General features: G+C 42.5%; 1 protein-coding gene across 1 annotated transcript in view; it reads left to right on the plus strand.

Annotated features, from left to right (window-relative positions):
* The window catches only part of frya (furry homolog a), a gene marked incomplete at its 5' end in the record, with an annotated part of 103480 nt that overhangs the window by 36567 nt on the left and 44413 nt on the right, over positions 1 to 22500 (plus strand). The window contains 19 exons of the mRNA XM_080531586.1: positions 167 to 268; positions 723 to 826; positions 2419 to 2527; positions 3042 to 3128; positions 4594 to 4765; positions 5287 to 5419; positions 5982 to 6089; positions 6303 to 6558; positions 7491 to 7673; positions 8219 to 8305; positions 9170 to 9429; positions 11865 to 12057; positions 12843 to 12967; positions 14904 to 14961; positions 15523 to 15614; positions 15933 to 16105; positions 17396 to 17556; positions 20332 to 20442; positions 22097 to 22251. Coding sequence (XP_080387712.1) covers positions 167 to 268; positions 723 to 826; positions 2419 to 2527; positions 3042 to 3128; positions 4594 to 4765; positions 5287 to 5419; positions 5982 to 6089; positions 6303 to 6558; positions 7491 to 7673; positions 8219 to 8305; positions 9170 to 9429; positions 11865 to 12057; positions 12843 to 12967; positions 14904 to 14961; positions 15523 to 15614; positions 15933 to 16105; positions 17396 to 17556; positions 20332 to 20442; positions 22097 to 22251 — 2669 coding nt within the window. The remainder of the gene's footprint in view (positions 1 to 166; positions 269 to 722; positions 827 to 2418; positions 2528 to 3041; positions 3129 to 4593; positions 4766 to 5286; positions 5420 to 5981; positions 6090 to 6302; positions 6559 to 7490; positions 7674 to 8218; positions 8306 to 9169; positions 9430 to 11864; positions 12058 to 12842; positions 12968 to 14903; positions 14962 to 15522; positions 15615 to 15932; positions 16106 to 17395; positions 17557 to 20331; positions 20443 to 22096; positions 22252 to 22500) is intronic.

Below are 22500 nucleotides of genomic sequence, written 5' to 3' on the forward strand. Positions count from 1 at the left end.
CTATGAAAAATAAATAAATAAATAATAATAATAATAATAATAATTCATCATAATTCATCATCATAAATAATAATTCGGTTAAATTATTCGCACTGTAATGAAGCATCATAGGTCCTGTAAGGAAATGATACCAATCACCTACTGTAATAGTTCTGCCTCCCCCCAGGCTCTGTACCCGTTGGTGACGTGTCTGCTGTGTGTCAGCCAGAAACAGTTCTTCCTCAACAGATGGCACGTGTTCCTCAATAACTGCCTCTCCAATCTCAAGGTACCATAACCAGGAAGTTATCAGTAATAAACTGAGCACATTGGTTGTTGGATGAAGATGATGGAGGGACTGTCTGTATGAATGTGATAATAATGACTGTGGTTTCAGGGAGATTTAATCTATATCAGACTGTATCAATATGGATGCTGTCAGATTATTTCGGACATGCTGATTAAATTGTCATTATGTTTTTCACAGCTTACATACTAAATGGCTGTTTTATAAAACTATCTTCACAAGAGTGAACTAGATGCTTCAGGCAACACAATTACCCAGACTGTGTTGTTGGTACTCGATCCCTTATCACCATCACTTCCTGCAATTACATTACATTACTGTAAACACATTGAATGTGCTGCAATTTGTTTTTGTTTTTCAGGGTTGAAACATTGTCATATTGTCAGTGTTACCTTTTTCACTGACCTGACTAACTAATGTGAGTTTGTCTTTGCAGAGCAAGGACCCCAAAATGGCCCGTGTGGCGCTGGAGTCTCTGTACCGCCTGTTATGGGTCTACATGATCAGGATAAAGTGTGAGAGCAACACTGCAACGCAGGGGTAAATAAATGTCCTCATTCATCACCCAGCCGCCCTGCACAGCAGACGTCTGCCACGTAGCAGCATTACTCTATCGCCTCTCTCTCCTCCATTTTGAAACCACAAGGAAACGTCACCCCTCCCCTCCCCTCCACCAAGGGACCTGTGTATGGCCAGGGCCCATAGGAAGCTTGTTTACGTAACCTAGCCAACTCATGAATAGTATCTTTCTTGGTTGTAACTGCAGAGAATTTTTTTATATTTATTATTTATTTTACTTTTTTACATATTGCAGTTTTTTTCCCCCCCATTTCTGCCTCCTCCTCCTCCACCTTGGTGTGTGAGTCTTGGAGCTGTGTTCCTGTTAGAATGTAGCAGGCACATTCTGTCAACAAGCAGGACATTACCCAAGGATGAGACCTCTCCTCTTTGTGCTGGCTAATTGCTAATGGACCTATCGCTAAGCCACGCCCCAAAATATAAATTGTCCAATCATTATCGCAGCAAAAGTCACTACAGGCAGAAAACTCGGACAAACAACTTGCTAATATCTGATGGTGAAAAGCTTCTAGACTAAATATTCTTGTCATCTTTAAAAAACATTACTATTACTTGCTGTGGGAAATCAGAAATCAGAAATGTGCTAACTCCCGCCATTGTAAGTCATTGAATGTCATTCAGTCACGGTCGGTCAGTCAGTCACTGTCAGTGAAGCAGTGTTTGTTTGTCCAAGTTTTCCAAGGGGGCGTGTCTTAGCGATAGATCCATTGTTGACTGCGCTGACAGCATCTGGGAGGGCATGTGGGGTGGGGTAGGGGTGGTGATCAGGACTCAGGGACACAGGCAGTTAAAAAAAAGTGAATTAACTAATCAGATTTCAGGGTCCAGACAGGGCCCGAGTGTGACTGGACATGGGGGGAGGAGAGGCGAAAGGGGAGGGGCACATGGACACACACACACGGACACACACACACCCTGGATTAGGGAGATACCAGATACCAGATAATGTGGGGTTTTGGCCTGGTGGTTTAACAGCAGCTCAGAGCCCACACCAAGAACCTCAAATAGGTCATTTGGACTTTTTTCACATGTTAATTAGCCCCTAAAATAAAACCACTGGTCTTAAAATAAACCACTTTTTCAAGAAATGGAACAAAGTTAGGTCTGCCAATGTTAAAAAAGGCGCATTTTATATTCTATCTATGTCAGTTCTGAATGTGTACACTACTACAGTATCTCAACTGGTTAGGTGGTCTCTGAATGAAACTATGAGCTTGTGTCTCAGTAGGTAGAGCCACCGTCTAATGATCGCAAGGTTGGCAGATCGGTGGTTCGAGCCCCGGTTCGCCACATGTCGAAGTATCCTTGGGCAAGACACTGAACCCCAAATTGCTCCCAGTGAGCGGGCTGGTGCCTTGCATGGTAGCTTGCCGCCATTGGTGTGTGAATGTGTGTGTGAATGGGTGAATGAGAAGCCGTTGTAAAGTGCTTTGGATAAAGGCGCTATATAAGTCAGTCCATTTAGCATTTAACTCACAGGCTCTCTCTCTCTCTCTCTCTCTCTCTCTCTCTCTCTCTCTCTCTCTCTCTCTCTCTTGTCTCTCTTCCTGCAGGCGCCTCAACACCATCGTTACCATCCTCTTCCCCAAGGGGTCCCGCAGCGTGGTGCCCAGGGATATGCCTCTCAATATCTTTGTAAAAATCATCCAGTTTATTGCACAGGTAAACCAGCCATCTGAAGTCCTCAACAACATTAACACTAGAACAGCCATGGGTAAATAGTGAATTAAATTAGTAATAGTAATAATAAAATAAAAAGTATATATCTTTGCACTCGATCAAATTTCAGAACCCTCCTTTCATGACTTTTTCTAGATATGTGCGTTCTACCACCCAGTATCCTTACATTTTCAAAATCACACCAGGATAAGCTAGTATAAAGCTATTTTGCAGTTTTTCTGTGTAGGAGGTAGGCTAGTTTACAAGCCGGCCAACTAGTGGTCGTTGTGTGTAAACAGCAGCTTTCCATTGTAAAGACTATGGCGGCTCTTATAGTAGGTACAATAGACACGGCTGTTCTAGTGTTAATACACAAACACAACAGTGGGTGAATGTTCTCAAATAGTGCACATTTTTACCACAGTCACATACAGTTTTGCTAATGCAGTGTTTATGTGTATATTCAAGTCTGCAGAGTGAATACAGCACAGTTCTTTGTGTTCTTCTTACGATACAGGAAAGACTGGACTTCGCTATGAAAGAGATCATCTTCGACCTACTGTGTGTCGGGAAACCTGCAAAAGCCTTTAGTCTGAATCCAGAGGTACAGTTGTTTTATTCAATTTCTTGGGTTAAATAATCCTTAAAAAACATTCTACAGCCATATTGTGACGTTAGAATTATAAGGTTCTTTAGAATTATAAGGTTTTTGGTCAAAATTGAGTTTTTTACATAATCTGATCCATTAGGTGCCTGTGTGGTGTTATTTTTAAAACGTTGAAATGTTTTTGTTAGTAATTAATAAAATACAAAGGTTCCATCTCACAAAACATAATGGAATGTAAAAACTTTGAAGCTCAATATCTCTGAACTACCCTAAATGGAGATAGAACCTTATAATTCTAAGCTCACAATATGCCAGTAAATTTTGCATGGCCTACATGTTGCATTAGTTGTGATGTAATCATCTTGGTAATTAAGACACCTGTAATGCTATATGTTATGAGCAGTTTGTACAATGTTGTGATAAAAACAAGCATTTCGATTGGCTGAGAGGTCACAGTTAAATCACCTATTGTGATATTCCTATGCCAGAGTAGCTTTGCATAGGTTCCTCATGAAATGCAAACTGCAATGTATTAGTGTTCATTACCTAAAATGTACAGCTACGTCTAGTTAGTAATTGGTCCTCTGTGGCCTCTGTGGCTTAGTCGGCAGAGCGTGGTGCTAACAACGCTTAGGTTGTGGGTTCGATTCCTGCTGGGACCATATATACAGAAAAATGTATGCACTCACTGCAATGGAAAGCCCAATTTATACTTCTGCGTGAAATCTACGGCGTAGGCTCACACGCACCTCTCCAAAAATGTAACTACGTGGCATACCTACGCAGACCGTAAGAACTGTGATTGGTCCGCTTGGTAGCACATGATTCCGACATGATTCCGACTCTCTCGTAGGCCGAAATGCGGAAGCCATGACAGAAATGTCATTTACTTTTTCTGTAATTACTTATTAATAAAGATTTGAAAAATTATGATAACCATCTTATTATCTTTGCTTATTAAGTCGCTTTGGATAAATTAATCATCAAATCAAATCAAATTTTATTTGTATAGCGCATTTCTTACAAGATGCAACTCAATGCGCTTCACACAATGAAAATGTTCAGTCAATCAGTCAATCAATCAATCAATACTGACAGAGCCGCGAGCAGGCAAAAGTAAAAAAAACCTGTATACTATGTAGCCAGGAAAAATTCCCTTGCAGCCCTCTACCAATAGAGCGACTACTAGCCAGTTTGCTTACCAGTACCCAGCGGTCCCCCAGGGGAGGCCAGGACCACCGGCACAAAGCAAGCAAGCAAAGGCAAAAACCTGTACACCATGTATCCAGGAAAAATTCCTTGCATATTATCGGCGTACACACTGTCCATAAATTTTGTGTTGTATTTGCATCGTTCTGCATCCAGTATGGTCACAGGTCCTGCCAAAAGAGAAACTTAAATGAATGTAAATGCTAACTAAATACGTCTAGTTAGTAACTGGAGTGTTCCTCTCTCTCTCCAGAGGATGAACATCGGTCTGAGAGCGTTCCTGGTCATCGCTGATAAGCTGCAGCAGAAGGACGGGGAGCCGCCCATGCCCAACACCGGGGCCACCCTGCCCTCGGGGAACACCCTCAGGGTGAAGAAGACCTACCTGAGCAAGACACTGACCGAGGACGAGGCCAAGCTCATTGGTGAGTCACTGCTGCGATCTCTCACGTTAGCCGTATCGCGCAAGATAGTGGCTAAACACAGACGCAGTACCTGCAATCTCTCACGCCGTATCGGGAAGAGCAGCGTGTGAATTCAGTTGCAGTAACAAATATTATATAAATAAATAAATAAAGTTATTATTAACAACACTTTTATCTATATCTTTTTATTAATTGTCCTATTATGTTGTTTAATTATTATCTATTTATTTTGTATTTATATATATATCTATTCTTGTCTTTTTTTTAATTTTTTATTACTATCCTTCTTTTTCTGTATTTTTTACATCTGAAGCACTTTGAATTGCCCCTGTTGTATGAAATGTGCTATACAAATAAACTTGCCTTGCCTTGCTTACTGCCTTGCCTTGCCTTATGTGAAACTATGAACAGTTCCAGATAGGTGGTTGTGTAACGCTGGCTAGTAATTAGCTTTAGCTTTGTTATGCAAATACTCTTCATAACATAGCATGATCTGTCCCCCCCATGTGCTCTGCATGTAGGTATGTCCCTGTATTACTCACAAGTCAGGAAAGCGATCGACAACATCCTGAGACACCTGGACAAGGAGGTCGGGCGCTGCATGATGATGACCAACGTCCAGATGTTGAACAAAGAGCCGGAGGAGATGATCACGTGAGTGTGCTGCTCAACTCCCTCTTCCTGGCTGCCGACCGTGTTAGATATGTCTAAAAAAACATCTTAGTCATTAACTAGGCCATGTATGGCTCTTATAGCCCCAAAGCTTTCCTGGCCTGTTGTGTCTTAATTGGTGTTGTAGTACAAAAAAACAGCATCCGCACACTCAATGCTGTGCAAAAAACGATGCCTGAAGGAGGTCTATGACCGAAATCTCACACAGTAAACAAAGTTCTTTGCACAGTGTTTGAGTGTGCGGATGCCGTTTTTTTGCACTCTATTGATACTCTTCAGTTCCAGCACCTCGGCTAAGACTGATCACGGCTGAGTGTGACTTAATTGGTGATGAAATCTATTCCCCCTCCTCAGAGAACATCTCAGGGTGTAGCTGGTTCGTTTGGCACAATTGAATGTTTTCATAGTTACTACCTACTAGGCATTATTACACTGTACATACCTAATGAAACGTAAAAACCAGGCAGTTGCACTTCAGTTCACTTCAGACCACCTGACACTGCAGTTGACCTGACCTTCTCTGACCCCTGACCTTCTCTGACAGCGGGGAGAGGAAGCCCAAGATCGACCTCTTCAGGACGTGTGTCGCTGCCATCCCTCGCATCCTACCGGACGGCATGACCAAGCCTGAGCTGATAGACCTGCTCTCTCGGTGAGTGTGTTCGAACCCCGGCTGGCTACGTGTCGAGGTGTCCTTGGGCAAGACACTGAGCACCTCAAATTGCTCCCAATGAGCGGGCCGGCCAGCGCCTTGCATGGTAGCTTGCCTCCATTGGTGTGTGAATGTGTGTGTGAATGGGTGAATGAGAGGCCGTTGTAAAGCGCTTTGGAATAAGACTATCCACATGTTCCTCTCCTCCTCTAGACTGACCATCCACATGGACGACGAGCTCCGTCTCATCGCCCAGAACTCCCTGCAGAGCCTGCTGTTGGACTTCTCAGACTGGCGTGACGACGTCCTGTTCGGCTACACCAACTTCCTGTTGCGGGAGGTCCAGGACACGCATCAGAGCCTGCTGGACGCCTCCCTCAAGCTGCTCCTGCAGCTGCTCACCCAGTGGAAATTGGCGCTGCTCACCCCGGGCAAGAGCTACGACACCGGCAAGGTACGGTCCTCAGAGGTATGCTTGAGTTGAGGGGGGATGAGGGGGGATGGCATCCCCCCCTGAAACAAAAACAGTCAAAATCATCCCCCTTCTAAAACTGCCATCCCCCCTTTCCATCCCTTATGTCATTTTATCAATGAACGTGGTATTACTGCTATTTCAACATTTAGTTTTGCGCATTTGAGTAAAATACTGTGGGCGAGGGAGGGGGCACTCACACATGCAATGACATTTTTACCAAGTCACTGACACTGAAGTCACTGACGCTGTGGGAATGCTAAAATTGTCCCCATATGATAAAATCCACCATCCCCCTGATTTTCTTTTACAACTTGAGTACTGGGTATGCATGAAAGAAAAATCGTAATCGTGCCCAACAGTGAGCGTTATTCTCAGTGCCGTTGTTTTCAGTATCTCAGTATGGGGATACTGAGATACTGAGATACCACCGTGGGATACTATGGCTATGACTATGATAATGCCAATACTATCATTATTACTATGATGACAATGACAATACTTTGATGGCTGCTCATCCCTGGTTAATGTGATCACTCTCTAACCTTTGCACTTCTGATGTTTACATTACTACCTCTGCTCATACTGTATATTGCACATGTATGCTGATATAGCTTCATTTATACTTCTGCACATAACATACTGTACATAAACTACCTCACTGTACATAGCTCATAACTGTATATAGCCCATAACTGTATATACCTCTTAACTATACTGATATACTGTTTACAATACTACCTCTGCACATACTGTATATTACATAGTCACCTATCACTACCATTATTGTTCTATTTATATCATGGCCCTTATATCACTATTTGCACTTCTGGTTGGATGCTAAACTGCATTTCGTTGTGTAGTACTTGTACTCTGCCATGACAAAGATTAGTTGTCTAATCTTGAGTGTGTTGTTATGTGTGTTCCAGGTGCTGCAGACAGACTCCAGTCCCAGAGCCCCAGCAGAGCGCGGTCCTCACGCCACCGTGCTGCACGCTGTGGAGGGCCTGGCCCTGGTTCTGCTCTGCTCCTGCCAGCCGGGAACCCGCAGGCTGGCCGTCTCCATCCTGAAGGAGATCCGCAGCCTCTTCCAGGCCATGGGACAGGCTGAGGTGAGACTGGTAATGATCAGGGGACAGGGGGTTAGGACTGGAAAATAAACACTAGAACACCACATCACCAACTGTCAAATCTTATTTCAAATTTGAAAGTGACAGTTAAATCTAAGTGACAGTTGACACTAGAACAGCCGTGTCTATGTTACCTATATAAGAGCCGCCTCGGGGGTCAAATGACCATAGTCTTTAGAATTGGGAGCTGCTATTTACACGCGAAGACCACTAGTTGGCGCGTCTTGTAGATTAGCCTGCCTCCTACACAGAAAAACTGCAAAATAGCTTTATACTAGCTTATCCTGATGTGATTTTGAAAATGTAAGGATACTGGGTGGTAGAACGCACATATCTAGGAAAAGTCATGAAAGGCGGGTCCTGAAATGTGATTTGAAGAGTGCAAAAATATTGAAATAAAATTACTCACACACACTCATGGCTGTTCTAGTGTTAACAAACAGGAAACAAACTGAACGGTACTGTACAGTATGTTGTTGGACCTGATTGCGTTGAATCGGGCAGGTTTTGTGTTTTGTGTTCTGCAGGATGATGACAAACCCATGATTGAGATCATGGACCAGCTCAGTCCTGCGATTCTGGAGAGTTTTGTCCACGTGGCCGTGTCTGACACAGTGAGTTATTCTTTGTTTGACTTGGTGGTTTAGCCGCTACATGTTTTCTGGGGGGGGGGGGGGGGGGGGCTTCAGTGTGTATTATTCACACAACAGTGTCTGTGGGATTCTGCCTGCATTCCGCTTGCCTACTGTATGCAAATGTGACACGTTCTAATGCTTTGGTCCTCATATCGGCAACCAATCAAAATGTTCAGACTTTTCTTTTGAAACACGGAACTACGTTTCAACGTTGTTGAGAATCACAACACAAACTCGCTAGTCAAGCCAAATTGGGTGCCGACATGCGGTAATGATCAGACTGTGTCACAAATTAGTTGTGACCAGGTCTATGACCCCCTTCAAACTTCAATAATTAATTAATTAGAACAGTATGTATCTCAGTGCATTTTCACCTAATGTCCATTGGCATTTCTTATCCTTGAGGAACATTTTCAGATCTAGTCTCCTTTCATTTAGCGCTGAACAGCAGGAGGAGGCTAGTAGTAGTAGTAGAAGTGTCCTTTAGTCAAAACCTTTTAACTAGGCCTGGGACTTTAACGCATTCATTTCGATTAATGAATTACAGAAAAAATAACGCATTAACTTTTTAAACACATTTTACATTTTACATTAGGTTAGGTACATTGTGTGATCTGTTCGTGTCTGTGTAGCTAAAATAAACAGGATGCTTTAAACGTATATGTCTATTCATTGATTCACTCGTATACCAAATCCATTTGAAACTGTTGCTTCTCGTGTAAAATATTGATATGCGATTAATTGCGATTAATTAATTACGAAGCCTAATTAATTAGATTATTATTTTTTTATCGCGTCCCACCTCTACTTTTAACCCTTGACCTTCCTGTGTCCTCTCCTCAGGCCACGCTGCCGCTGAGCCACCAGGAGGACATGCAGTGGCTGGTGGAGTGGAACGCTGTGCTGGTCAACAGCCACTACGACATCAGGAGCCCGTCCCACGTGTGGATCTTCGCCCAGTCCGTGAAGGACCCCTGGGTGCTGTGCCTCTACAGCCTCCTCCGCCAGGACAACCTGCCCAAGCACTGCTCCACCGCCCTGAGCTACGCCTGGCCCTACGCCTTCACACGCATGCAGCTCCTGATGCCCCTGGTAGACCCCAAGTGAGTGCTCCTCAACCCTTTAAAACCCTTTAAAACCCTTTAAAACCGGCACTAGAACAGCCGTGCCTTTTTTACCTACTAAAAGAGCCGCCTCTTTACAATGCTCAGGCTGCTATTTACACACAACGGCCACTAGTTGGCCGCTTGTAAATATGCCTGCCTCCTACACAGAAAAACGGCCAAATAGCTTCATACTAGCTTATCCTGATGTGATTTAGAAAATGTGAGGATACTGGGTGGTAGAACGCACATATCTAGGAAAAGTCATGAAAGGAGGGTCCTAAAAAATGTGAGTGCAAAGATTTTGTTAAGCGTTATGGAACGAGAAGCCGTGGTATATATCGCAAGCGGAGTGCCGTTATATATACACCCCCTAGCTGTGCCGATATCCACGATATACCACGGCTTCGAGTTCCATAACGCTTTTATACGACGGTTACCACATTTATCTATCGTTATTTCACAAAAGAAAGACAAAACACACTTTTAATGAATGTATTTTAACGGAACTATGTTTTATTGTAAATGTATTCATCCGCTGAACAGTTGTTTATCAGTTGCAAAGCAACAGTAAGAATGTAACTTCGATAGCAGTAATATATACGCATGCGGAAGAAGCCAGGAAGGAAGGAAGGGGGGGGGGGGGGGGGGTAGCAGCATTTACACTTGCCCATAAACACCCCTGCAGCTTTCTTTACTTCCCCTCCATCCCTCCATCCCTACTTCTATTTTAGCTCCTTCTAGTAAGAACTACAACTTACTTACCGGTCACTAATCAGGAAAGCCACACAAATCACACAGGACCCCTCTCACCCCCTCCACCAATCATTTCAGCCACTTCCATCAGAACTCCACTGGCCCGGAAAAACACTTACAAAAATGCATTCATTCCCACTGCAACCACCGCCCTGAACATTTAAAAATAGGAAGCACACTGTTTTTCTTTTAAACCACAACATTTTAGCTTTTTAAATCATAATAATGTTTTTTTTTACTATTATTTTTCAATCACTGGACTTTTTGTAGGCACTACATTTTATAAACACTGTTATATCTGTCTGTTTTTATTGTATGTATGTGACCTATGTGTGTTTTTAATGTGGATACCGTATTCATGAACTGCACAAAGCCTGTCAAAGGAGAATTTCTGTTACTCTGTGACAGACAATAAAGCAATCTTGAATCTTGAATCAACCATCATCTGACTCTTCTACTCTACTTCATTACACTATTCAACTCAATTTCCCCCCATAACTCTTCAGTGATGTGATTATGAGCAATCCAACGTGAGATTACGTTTGAGCGATATTAATTATTATACAACGGATAGATCCGGTCCATTGTCTCTATTGGTCAGTTTGCGTTCCAGCCGTGCCAATATCCATGATACATACCAGTGTTTCCTCTACATGCATTTCATCGTGGCGGTCCGCCACAATGGAATTTCCTCCGCCACCATGCAGATTTCTCAACCCAAAAAAAAAAAAAAAGATTTAGGCCGCTTTTCAGACCTTCACAGCGCTAGACACACCCACAAGCGCGAAGCGACGCGCTTGCAAAACTGTTTTGTGATTCCTCATTTAAATTACGTTGTACCTGTTACAATGACAATAAAGATCATTCATCTTCATCAAGATGAGAGATGGAGCGATCCGCTCACACAGCTGTCCCGCATCCGCTAATCAGCGCAGCACCGAACCGCCGGGCTCGTTGAGCGGATGCGAGGCAGCTGTGCCCGGGACCGGCCACTTCACATAAAGGAAGGAAGGAAGGAAGGAAAGAAAGAAAGCCGTGCACAAACGAGAGCTAAGTCAGACCGGGACGCTGCCAGTATGTGTGAGAGCCGGACTGCCGGCGTGAACATTTGAACCGTGTCATTTTATTTAATGGACCATTTCGTTGTCTGGTACCTGTACTGTAGCAATGACAAATAAAGTCCATTCCATTCCATTCCAGAGAGGGACGGACGGACGGACTACCCTTGTTTTTAATTTACAGGAAAACATTTTATTTTCGAGTTTTGGCTGAAATGACGTCGTTGTTTTGAGCGCGCGTGCGCGTTTCATGCACGGTCAGCACTACCCGCCACCATGGTAAAAATTCCTGGAGGAAACACTGCATACGCACGGCTAAATGGAATGTTGACACATATTTTCATATTACTCCGTGTTTGTATAAATTACCGTTATCAAAGTTATGTTCTTACCCTTGCTTAGCAACCGATAATCAACTGTTTAGCGGATGAATACACTTACAATAAAACACAGTTCCATTAAAATACATTCATTAAAAGTTTGTCTTGTCTTGATATTGGCTAGCTGTGCCGATATCCAAGATGTATCACGGCTTCGAGTTCCATAACGCATAAATATGTTCTGTCTTTGTCTGCCCTTCTCTTACTGTTTGGACTCTTTGGACTGTTTGCCCTTCGACAGTAACCCAGTGTACGCTAAGAAGACCAGCAGCACCTCGGGCAGCGGGGACAGTTATGTGACCCTGCTGAGGAACTACCTGATCCTGTGCTTCGGGGCGGCCAAGCCCAGCATCATGAGCCCAGGTCACCTGAGAGCCTCCACACCTGAGATCACAGCCTCCACACCTGACGGAGGTGTCAGCTACGACAACAAGGTGCCTCCCTCTTTCAAAGCCATATACACTAGAACACTAGAACACTAGAATACTAGAACAGATGACAGTTGGGGTTCAAATTTGAAACTATGCTTTCCTTAACACTAGAACAGCCGTGCCCTTTTCACCTACTATAAGAGCCGCCTCGGGGGTCAAATGACCATAGTCTTTACAATGGGAAGCTGCTACTTACACACAAAGACCACTAGTTGGTGCCGTCTTGTAAATTAGCCTGCCTCCTACCCAGAAAAACTGCAAAATAGCTTCATACTAGCTTCTCCTGATTTTTTAAACTGTAAGGATACTGGGTGGTAGAATGCACATATCTAGGAAAAGTCATGAAAGGAGGGTCCTGAAATTTGATCGAGTGCAAAGGTATAAAAATGTTTTACTCACATGGTCAAATGACCCCACCCACGGCTTTTCTAGTGTTAACCCATCAGTACATGGATATAGAACATCATCTGCCCACTATGTTTTGGCTGCTGTATAGCTATTTCACATACCAAGTTTGCCAGGAGAGTAGAGGCTGTGAGTCTTAGAAAGTGAGACACACGCACACACACACACATACACACACACACACACACACACACAAAACAACACTTACACACACACACACACACACACACACACACACACACACACACACACACACACACACACACACACACACACAGACAGACAAGATACGTGACTGACAGTTTGGTGTGATTGACTGTTTGGTGTAACTGACTGTTTGGTGTAACTGACTGTTTGGTGTAACTGACTGTTTGGTGTCTCAGGTGATCGGATCCCCCTCTGTGGCCTGGCTCCTGAAACAGCTGGTCCCTCTGATGAGGGCGGAGAGCATCGAGCTCACAGAGTCTCTGGTCCTGGGCTTCGGTCGCACCAACTCCCTGGTCTTCAGGTATTTAAGATATGTTTCTACAATAATAATAATAATAATAATAATTCATTGTATTTCATAACGAACGGGGAAGAAGTAACGCAGCAATGTCCAGGGGGGGAGGGGGGGTGGCAGGGTTAGGGGAGATGGTTAGGGGTAGGGGAGGTTGTATGCATGGATTACTGCAATGTACTCCTGGCTGGGCTCCCCGCCTCAGCCATTAGACCTCTGCAGCTCATCCAGAATGCTGCTGCCCGGCTGGTATTCAACCTCCCCAAATACTCGCATGTCACCCCTCTCCTTCGCACCCTGCACTGGCTCCCGATAGCAGCTCGCATCAGATTCAAGACCCTGGTGCTTGCATACCAGGCAGCTAAAGGGACAGCCCCTGCCTACCTGAAGGAAATGGTAACCCCCCAAACCCCTGCCCGCTCACTCCGTTCCTCCACCTCGGCTGGCCGACTGGCCCCACCTCCTCTACACAGCAGTCGGGCTGCCCGATCACGTCTCTTCACAACACTGGCTCCCCGCTGGTGGAATGAGCTCCCCACGGCTGTCAGAACGGCAGAGTCACTACCCATCTTCCGTCGTAGACTGAAGACCCATCTCTTCAGGTTACATCTTAACTGCTCCTCCTGAGACATCTTCTGACCCTCACCACTACGTCTCCTAAAGACACCCGCTTTCCCCTCTACTGTGTCCCTAAGAACTTCTACTGCCCCCCTTGTACTGTTTCTCAGTTTCTCCAGTAATATAAAAAAAATAAAAAATTTTTTTTTTTTTTTTTTTTTAGTAGAAGGCGATAATAGGGAGAAGGTTTTTCCTTCTATCAGTGGCCCCGGGCCCGAGCTAGAGTACTCTTCCTGCAACGAATAGTGGACTGCTGATTCACATGCTTAGTATTCAAATGTATTGATTGTAAGTCGCTTTGGAATAAGGCGTCTGCTAAATGCCAAAAATGTAAATGTAAATGCATGTCCAGGGGGGGGAGGGGGGGGTGGCAGGGTTAGGGGAGATGGTTAGGGGTAGGGGAGGTTGTATGCATGAGAGAACAGGTAGGTTTTGAGGTGGGATTTAAAAGTGGAGAGTGAGGGTGAGTCTCTGAGTGTTTGAGGGAGAGAATTCCAGATGCAATACAAGGTATTTTGGTTCATAAGGAATTCAATAGAATGGCCCATAATGAGTTTAGGAGTTCTTTTTCTCCCGGTGTCCTGTGTGTTCTGAAGAATTTTCACGTGATGTGATCTTGAGGTAATGAGTGATTCACACATTCCTTTCATAACTAGATGAAGCACCAGCATAGATGCCTTGTTTATGAATGTGTCCTGCTCTTGTATTCGCTTGACACGAACCTTTGGAAGCTGGGAATAATTCATGTCAACAGGTCAAAACACTGAAAAGGAAGCAATGACACAATGTGCAGCGTGCCTCATAATTAAACATCTTATTCTGCTTGTGTCAGGATTTAAAAGAGAGGTGGTTAAGAGATTATTGGTTGAGTAGTGCATTCAGGCCTTGTTCAGTTTGGATACGGTATAATATCCCAGCTCAGTTTTTTCCTGGTAGTTTTAGATGCGTCCTAAATACCTTTTTCTTGGAGAGGAAATATCATCTGTGAAAAAATAAAATAGATGATTAGATGATTAGATTAGATTCAACTTTATTGTCATCACAATACAACCAAATGCAGTTTAGCATCCAACCAGAAGTGCAAATAGTGATATAAGGGCATGATATAAAATAACAAGATGTAGTGATAGGTGACTATGTAGTATACATTATGTGCAGAGGTAGTATTGTAAACATCAGTATAGTTTAGAGGTATATACAACTATGGGCAATATACAGTTATGAGTTTTGTTGGTATTCAGACATCAACATTTTGTTTTTGCTCTGAATAACCTACAGTTCCTATTCTGCTTATTATTATCATTCTCATGATTATGTTCCGGTCCAGGGAGCTGGTGGAGGAGCTGCATCCTTTAATGAAGGAGGCACTGGAAAGGAGACCTGAGGTGGGTTCGTCACAGGACCTTAGGGTTTACAGGGTCACCTACAATGCATAACCACAGTTTATAACCGTACTCTTTCATGTAGATACATTTTATTGCCAAAATCTATTTGTACTTGCTGTGTCAATATTCAATAGCGTTAGCCTCATAGCATAATTGCCTTAGTCATGCTCCACTTGTGGTCAGCCGAGCCATCTTTGTATGTAGTGTCAAAAATGCCTCTGTCAAAGAGATGACTTGGGCAGATAGTGATTTTGGAATGTAACAAGCATTCTGATAGGCTGATGGCATCATAGGCAATAACGCACAGTGAATCAGCAGTGTTAGGAGAGTAGAGTTAGGCAGATATCTAAATTTGGCCAAAATATGACTTTGGCCAAGATATGGCAATTATGCTATGAGGCTAACGACATTCAAGATACACAGTACACACAATACACGGTACAGTAGAGTACATACACATGAAGCTGGCCTACTGCATTTACAGTACATAGCACAATGGGGGTGACATGAGCAGGTCTTTCCTGACGGGTCTGACCTTTCTAACCTTTCTGTGTGTCCCAGAACAAGAAGCGGCGTGAGCGGAGAGACATCCTGAGACTGCAGCTGCTGAGGATCTTTGAGCTGCTGGCCGACGCTGGAGTCATCAGTGACAGGTCAGTGGCCGCCATCTTCTTGTGACATTTTTGTTTATCCCGCCCCTTCGTCACCCAGCGTTGATGACGCTGATGGTTCCGGTTACACTGGTATGAACGCCGGCTGGTTTACCAGGTTCGGAGGTTCCAGAACACGAATGCGAACCGCAAACGGTTCCTTGGCGGTGTGAAAGCCTTGAGGATGCCTCTGTCCTCGTTTTGAGATTCATTACACATTCAAAACTACTGTTGGAAGATAAGACATACACTGTTCTTGACTTCTGATTTCTCTCTCTCTCTGTATTTCTGTCTTTTGACCGCCACCTGACCCTCCCACAGCACTAACGGGGCTCTGGAGCGTGACACCCTGGCCCTGGGCGCCCTGTTCCTGGAGTACGTGGACCTGACCAGGACGCACCTGGAGGTGGAGACCGACAAGGACGTGGAGATCCACAAGGACATACGAGCTCACTTCAGCGCCATGGTGGCCAACCTCATCCAGTGTGTCCCGGGTGAGAGAGATTAACACTAGAACAGCCGTGCCTCTTTTACCTACTATAAGAGCCGGGGTCAAATGACCATAGTCAACTACCGCTAGTTTCTCAGAGAATTGAATTCAAAATCCTCCTAATTACATACAAATCACAACATTTTCTTGGACCAAAATACATATCAGATCTCCTCCCACCCTATATTCCAGCAAGGCCTCTAAGGTCAGCTACTAATCAGCTAATCATTCCAAGAGTAAAAACAAAACACGGTGCAGCAACTTTCGGTCACGCTGCTGCATGCTCCTAGAACAAACTCCCTGAAGAAATCAAACAGGCCCAAACCCTTAACATATTTAAATCTAAGCTAAAAACCTTCATGTTTTGCAGCAGTTATGATTGAACACAAACACATCTATCAATGTCTTTTATCCATGAACTATTGTCTTATTGAATGTTTTATCTATTTCCTTTTTTTCATTGTCATTTTTATTTTCTTACTATGCTCCTCTTGCTGTATATTTAATAATATATGTAAAGCACTTTGAATTGCCCCTGTTGTATGAAATGTGCTATACAAATAAACTTGCCTTGCCGAGGGACAATGGTTAGTCAATAGTTTCACAATGATACATCTGTATTTATACTCCATTTGCTTTGCAAGGTAACTACCTAAAACTAGAGTTTTAGAAGAGTCGATGTGTTTGGGCTTCCTCCTTCCTCCACCTGTCCAGAATAATCACCACCGAAAATATCCTATTGGAACGTTTTTGGTAGATAAAGCCAATAGGATACAGCAGGACACTTGATGTTGATCTTGATCTGGACACCCAAGGGAAGTAGATCCAAAAATAGTCTGAGCTTGAATAGGAAAAAAAGCCAGGGTTAGGTGATGACTCACGGGTGGCTAGATTCCTACACAGGTTGATGAGTGAGAAATAACTAACCCAGGATCTTATTGCCATTGCCCTCAGAAAACGTGCTGTTAGGCACTCTTTAAGTATCCATGTGTACTGCGTCAGTAGTTCTAATGCCAACATTTAAACAGGCCCTCAAAACCCACCTCTTCAAGCTTGCCTTCACCAGTTAACCCTCTCCCCCTCCCCTTCCCATGTGTCCCCAGCATTACTACTCCATCTTTTCAGTTTGTAAAGCGTCTTTGAGTGTCTAGAAAAGCTGTATATAAGTCTAATGTATTATTATTATTATTATTATTATTATTATTATTATTATTAATAATAATAATGCGTACTATGTGTAACTGATCCAAGATGGCCGCTAACTAACTGGCCCTGCTTATCTGTCTTCCCCCAGTGCACCACCGCCGCTTCCTGTTCCCCCAGCAGAGCCTGAGGCACCACCTCTTCATCCTCTTCAGCCAATGGGCCGGCCCCTTCAGCGTCATGTTCACTCCGCTGGATCGCTATAGCGACAGGAATCACCAGATCACCAGATACCAGTACTGCGCCCTGAAGGTACACCTGCTCTCCACTTCCTCTGAACTCCAGAAACCTCTCATGTTCACATGAACCCCTCCCCCCCCCCACCTCCCCCTCGATTGTCTCAGGATCGAGGTTAATGTTTTTTCCACATTCGAGTTTCCCCTTGTTCTACTAACAGTTAGAATGTAAAACATGTGTGTGAAATCTGATTAAGGGTTTTTATAGCCGGAACGCATTGGTTTTATCTAAGGCTGTCAGTCTTGAATTGAAGGTTATACATGTGATGCTGCTTACAAAGCCATTGTTGGTGATATTCCAGTTTAGTTGACTTACTTTGTTTTGGCTGGAGAAACAACATCCTTTAAGATGATCAGCATTGCTGACCGATCACTGCAGACAAAGGGTCAGACAGGGGTGCCTATACTGGAAGGACAGTTTCTGGGAATTCCCATTAGCCTCTGTACCAGATATTCACCTCATCTCACCTCACCTCAAACCTCACCTCACCTCACCTCAAATGGCATATATATCATCGTTGAAACAGGCTGAAGTCTGTTGTTTCCAGGTAGTTTGAGCTGCCATGATGTCCAGTCAACATTGGAAGAGCTCTGTAAACTGATCATGTGTTGATGCTGCAATTGTAGAAGGGGTGTCATTCCAGTCAGGTCCAAGCACTGAAAACATAATGAGCATAAACATAGTGAGCTTTCTCACTGTTTTCTTCACGAGTGCATCATGTATTTCCTTTATAACAGGACTGAAATTCATACTGTTGGGGGTATATTTTAAAACAAATATATATATATATATATATATATATATATACTGTATATATATATATATATATATATATATATATATATATAACAAACCACTAATCCACTAATCTCCATGATATAACAGGTGGTTGAAATCATCAACCCCCCCCCCCCAAACTATTGTCTCGAGGTTAATGTGTTTCCACATTCGAGTTTCCCCTTGTTCTAACTACAGTTAGAATGTAAATCATGTGTGAACTCATAAACGACAAGAAATTAATGACAAACGACTAATCTCCAGGTTATATTGACAGCTTTCAGTATATATGCTCCCACACTATGGAACACCCTAACCTGAGAGCCTGAGATTGACCTAAAAACAAAATTTAAGCGAGAAAACCTCAAAACCTACTTCTACTTATAATTTCCCTGATCTAAAGTCCTATTTCCATGCAACTCAAATAGATACAATAATGAAATGGATGAATAACTCGGTTCAAACCAAATGGAAAGACATAGAAAAACAAGTAATATCAATATCAATAGGAACACTACCTTTTCTGAGTCTAAAGGATATTCAAAAATATAGTGGAAATAACAGATGCATAGAAAATACCCTCATAAATTGGAAAACTATTCGTAAAATGTATAAATGTGATGACAAATGTATTTATTTGAGAGAGATAGCCAGTGATCCAGACTTTTTACCTAATAAAACAGACAACATATTAGAAGAATGGGCTAGGAAGGGACTACAGGTGTACTCACAGATGGTTACAAATGACATGATAGACTCATTTGAAACCTTAGTTAATAAATTTAATATAAGTAATAGCCATTTCTTTAAGTACTTACAAATTAGAAGCTACCTTATAACACAACAGAGGAGACAGGAACAAAGATCACATATACTGATGGAATATCTGAGCAAAAATAGAAACAGTGAAAAGACAAAAATCTCAAAACTTTACAAAATCATGCAAGAAATCAAGATACAAGAAGATAACACTAAAGAAAAATGGGAAAACGAATTAGCAATAACAATTACGGAAGAAGATTGGAAAGAAGCATGCAAAAGAATATTTAAGACAACACAATCAAAATTCTGGAAAGAATTTGCTTGGAAAATAAATATGAAGATCTTCCTAACACCGAAAATGTTGTCAAAATATAGGCCAACAGGCAATGCAGAATGCTGGAGGAAATGTACGGAACAAGAAGCCAATCACACACACATTTTTTATACATGCCCTAAATTGAAAAGGTTTTGGGAGGCAGTTCAAGTAAAAATAAAAAATACATTTACCTTACAAAATCCTATACATCCAGTCAATATTATACTCGGTCTTATTCCATTAGATATACACAGGGAGGGAGATAAATATTTGTACACTATATTACGTATTGCAGCTTTAAAGCAAATTACACGTAAATGGTTGGACTTAAACCCACCATCTGTTAATAATTGGAAAAAAACTGTTGAAGAGATAAAATAAATGGAAAGAATTACTTATAAAGTGGGAAACCGTGAAGAGCAATTCACTATGAACTGGAGTAAATGGACCGAATGAATGAGTAGGAAGAACCCCCCCCCCTCACCGATCCCACCCCTCCCACCCCCCTCCTTTTATCTCTTACTTTTCTACCTCTATCCCTATAATTTCTCTCTTCTTTCTCTGTATTTTCTCTCTATTCTTTATTGTTTATCTTTTTATTTTTTGTTCTCTTTAAAAATAAAAAAATAAATAAAAATGATGCAGGATGAACTTAGACAAGTGAAGAAAACTTGTAAAGTGTATGAAATGAACTTGAAATGTAATGTACAACCCTGCAATAAAGTATAAAAAAAAAACTAAAAAAACCTACTTATTCAATCTCGCCTTTTAAATGTCTTTTAAATCGTAGTTGTTGCTTTATCTTCTTTTGCTCTTTGTGAAGCGCATCGGGTCACATTTTGTGAGAAATGCGCTATACAAATAACATTTGATTTGATTATAACAGGTGGCTGAAACCATCCTCTATCATACTGTCATACTGTTTGTCTTCACAGGCGATGTCTGCAGTGCTGTGCTGCGGGCCTGTTTTTGACAACGTTGGCCTCTCTCCAGACGGATATCTCTACAAGTGGCTGGATAATATATTAGCCTGCCAGGATCTACGGGTATGTGGCCAATCATTTATCACAGTGGTGCATTTGAACAAAGCTCTGACCCAAATAGCCCTCTGATAGTTGGCCTATGTTGGCTCGGTAAAAGCAAGGCTCGCTGCTGCCAACTGCTCTCCATTGTTGTTGTTTCCTGATACTGGCTCAGGAGTGAAGGAGATACCTTTTGTTTCAGAGTAAATTTGCTCAATAATTGTTCAATTTGCTGTGACTCTCACAAGATTAAGCACCTGTCTTTGTGTATATACTGTATATATATATATTTTTTTTTACTTGTTCATTCTTTCTCCATGGCTGGCAAATGTATCTGTTGACTTTCAAATTGTTTAAATGATATGGCCTTGGAATAAACAGTAATAACTTGGCAGATAATTATTATGTTATTATCTGCCAAGTTAGAAGCTATAGCTCTGTCAGAGCAGGCAGGGCATAATGAATTATGCATTACTCATGACAGAGCTACAGCTTCTAGTATCCATTCAAGCTATTCCTCCTCAAAGCTTTAACCAGGAACACCTTTGCTCCTCAAACACATTAGTCTTACTTAATGGGTTTATCTTGGAAAAATCTTTGAGAACTGAAATATTGAATCATGGGAAATCCTTTTTATTTCCTAAGGACATTTCAGGAGAGTGAAAGTATTTGGGTGTTCTCTCTCTTTGATCATTATTACAACCTTTATTTAAACTCCAAAGTCTACTGATTTCCCCCTCATTTACAGAGACTACGAGTGACCAGATAAAATAACATAGTAGATAAAACATCACAATCACATGCTCACGTTAAAATCAAGAATAAAAACATGGATAAGAGGATAAAAACTAAAAAGATAAAAGATAAAGATAAAAACTAAAACTAAAAAGATAAAAAAGATCAGATCAGCTAAAAAAATTACAAGCTGAAGTGCAGTTATTATAGATCAAAGCCTTGAACTGTGCAAAGTTTGGAAGTACATCAATCTTTAAAGTGCATCATGACGCACATATCTAGGAAAAGTCTTGAAAGGAGGGTCCTGAAATTTGATCGAGTGCTCACAGGGTCAAATTACCCCACCCATGGCTGTTCTAGTAAAGAGTGACTAATAACACGTTTTCTGAGGGTAATGGCAATCAGATCCTGGGTTAGTTATTTCTCACTCATCAACCTGCGTAGAGATCTAGCCACCCGTGAGTCATCACATAACCCAGGCGTTTTCCCTATTGAAGCTCAGACTATTTTTGGATCTACTTCCCTTGGGATGTGTCCAGATCAAGATCAACATCAAGTGTCCTGTCTCCTATTGGCTTTATCCACCCTAGCACAACCTGTGTCCTGTCTCCTATTGGAATGGAATGGAATGGACTTTATTTGTCATTGCTACAGTACAGGTACCAAACAACGAAATTTAGGAGATGTGGCTCCCCTGGTGTTAGGAAAGGAAAAAAGAAAACACATTTTAGAAAAAGCATAGATGCATAAAATCACAAGAAGGTAGGGAGCTGGTTTACATCAATAAAGGCTATGTACACAATCCACTGTACTATACTGCACAGATAGTCAACTAGGGTTGTCATATTGCACAAAAAGTATTTATTTATCCACCCTAGCACAACCTGTGTCCTGTCTCCTATTGGCTTTATACACCCTAGCACAACCTGTGTCCTGTCTCCAGGTGCACCAGCTGGGCTGTGAGGTGGTCATCTTGCTCCTGGAGCTGAACGCTGACCAGGTCAACCTGTTCAACTGGGCGGTGGACCGCTGCTTCACCGGCTCCTACCAGCTGGCCTCAGGCTGCTTCAAGGCCATCGCCACCGTGTGTGGCAGCAGGTACATAACGCACGTCGTTGTCACTGTTTCCCTTTGATTCCTGTGTCAGTTCGCTAAATATGTGACACAGTCTGGTGTCATTTTGGTCCGCATGTCGGCAACCAATCAAAATGTTCAGACTTTTCTTTTGAAACGCGGAACTACATTTCAACGTTGTTGAGAATCACGCAAACACAAACTCGCTAGTCAAGACAAAATACTGCAACAACGCAATGGATTGCGTGAGAAATCCCCCACTCCTACCTAGTT

Source organism: Nansenia antarctica (genome assembly GCF_963989245.1).
Source record: "Nansenia antarctica genome assembly, chromosome: 1".
NCBI lineage: Eukaryota > Metazoa > Chordata > Actinopteri > Argentiniformes > Microstomatidae > Nansenia > Nansenia antarctica.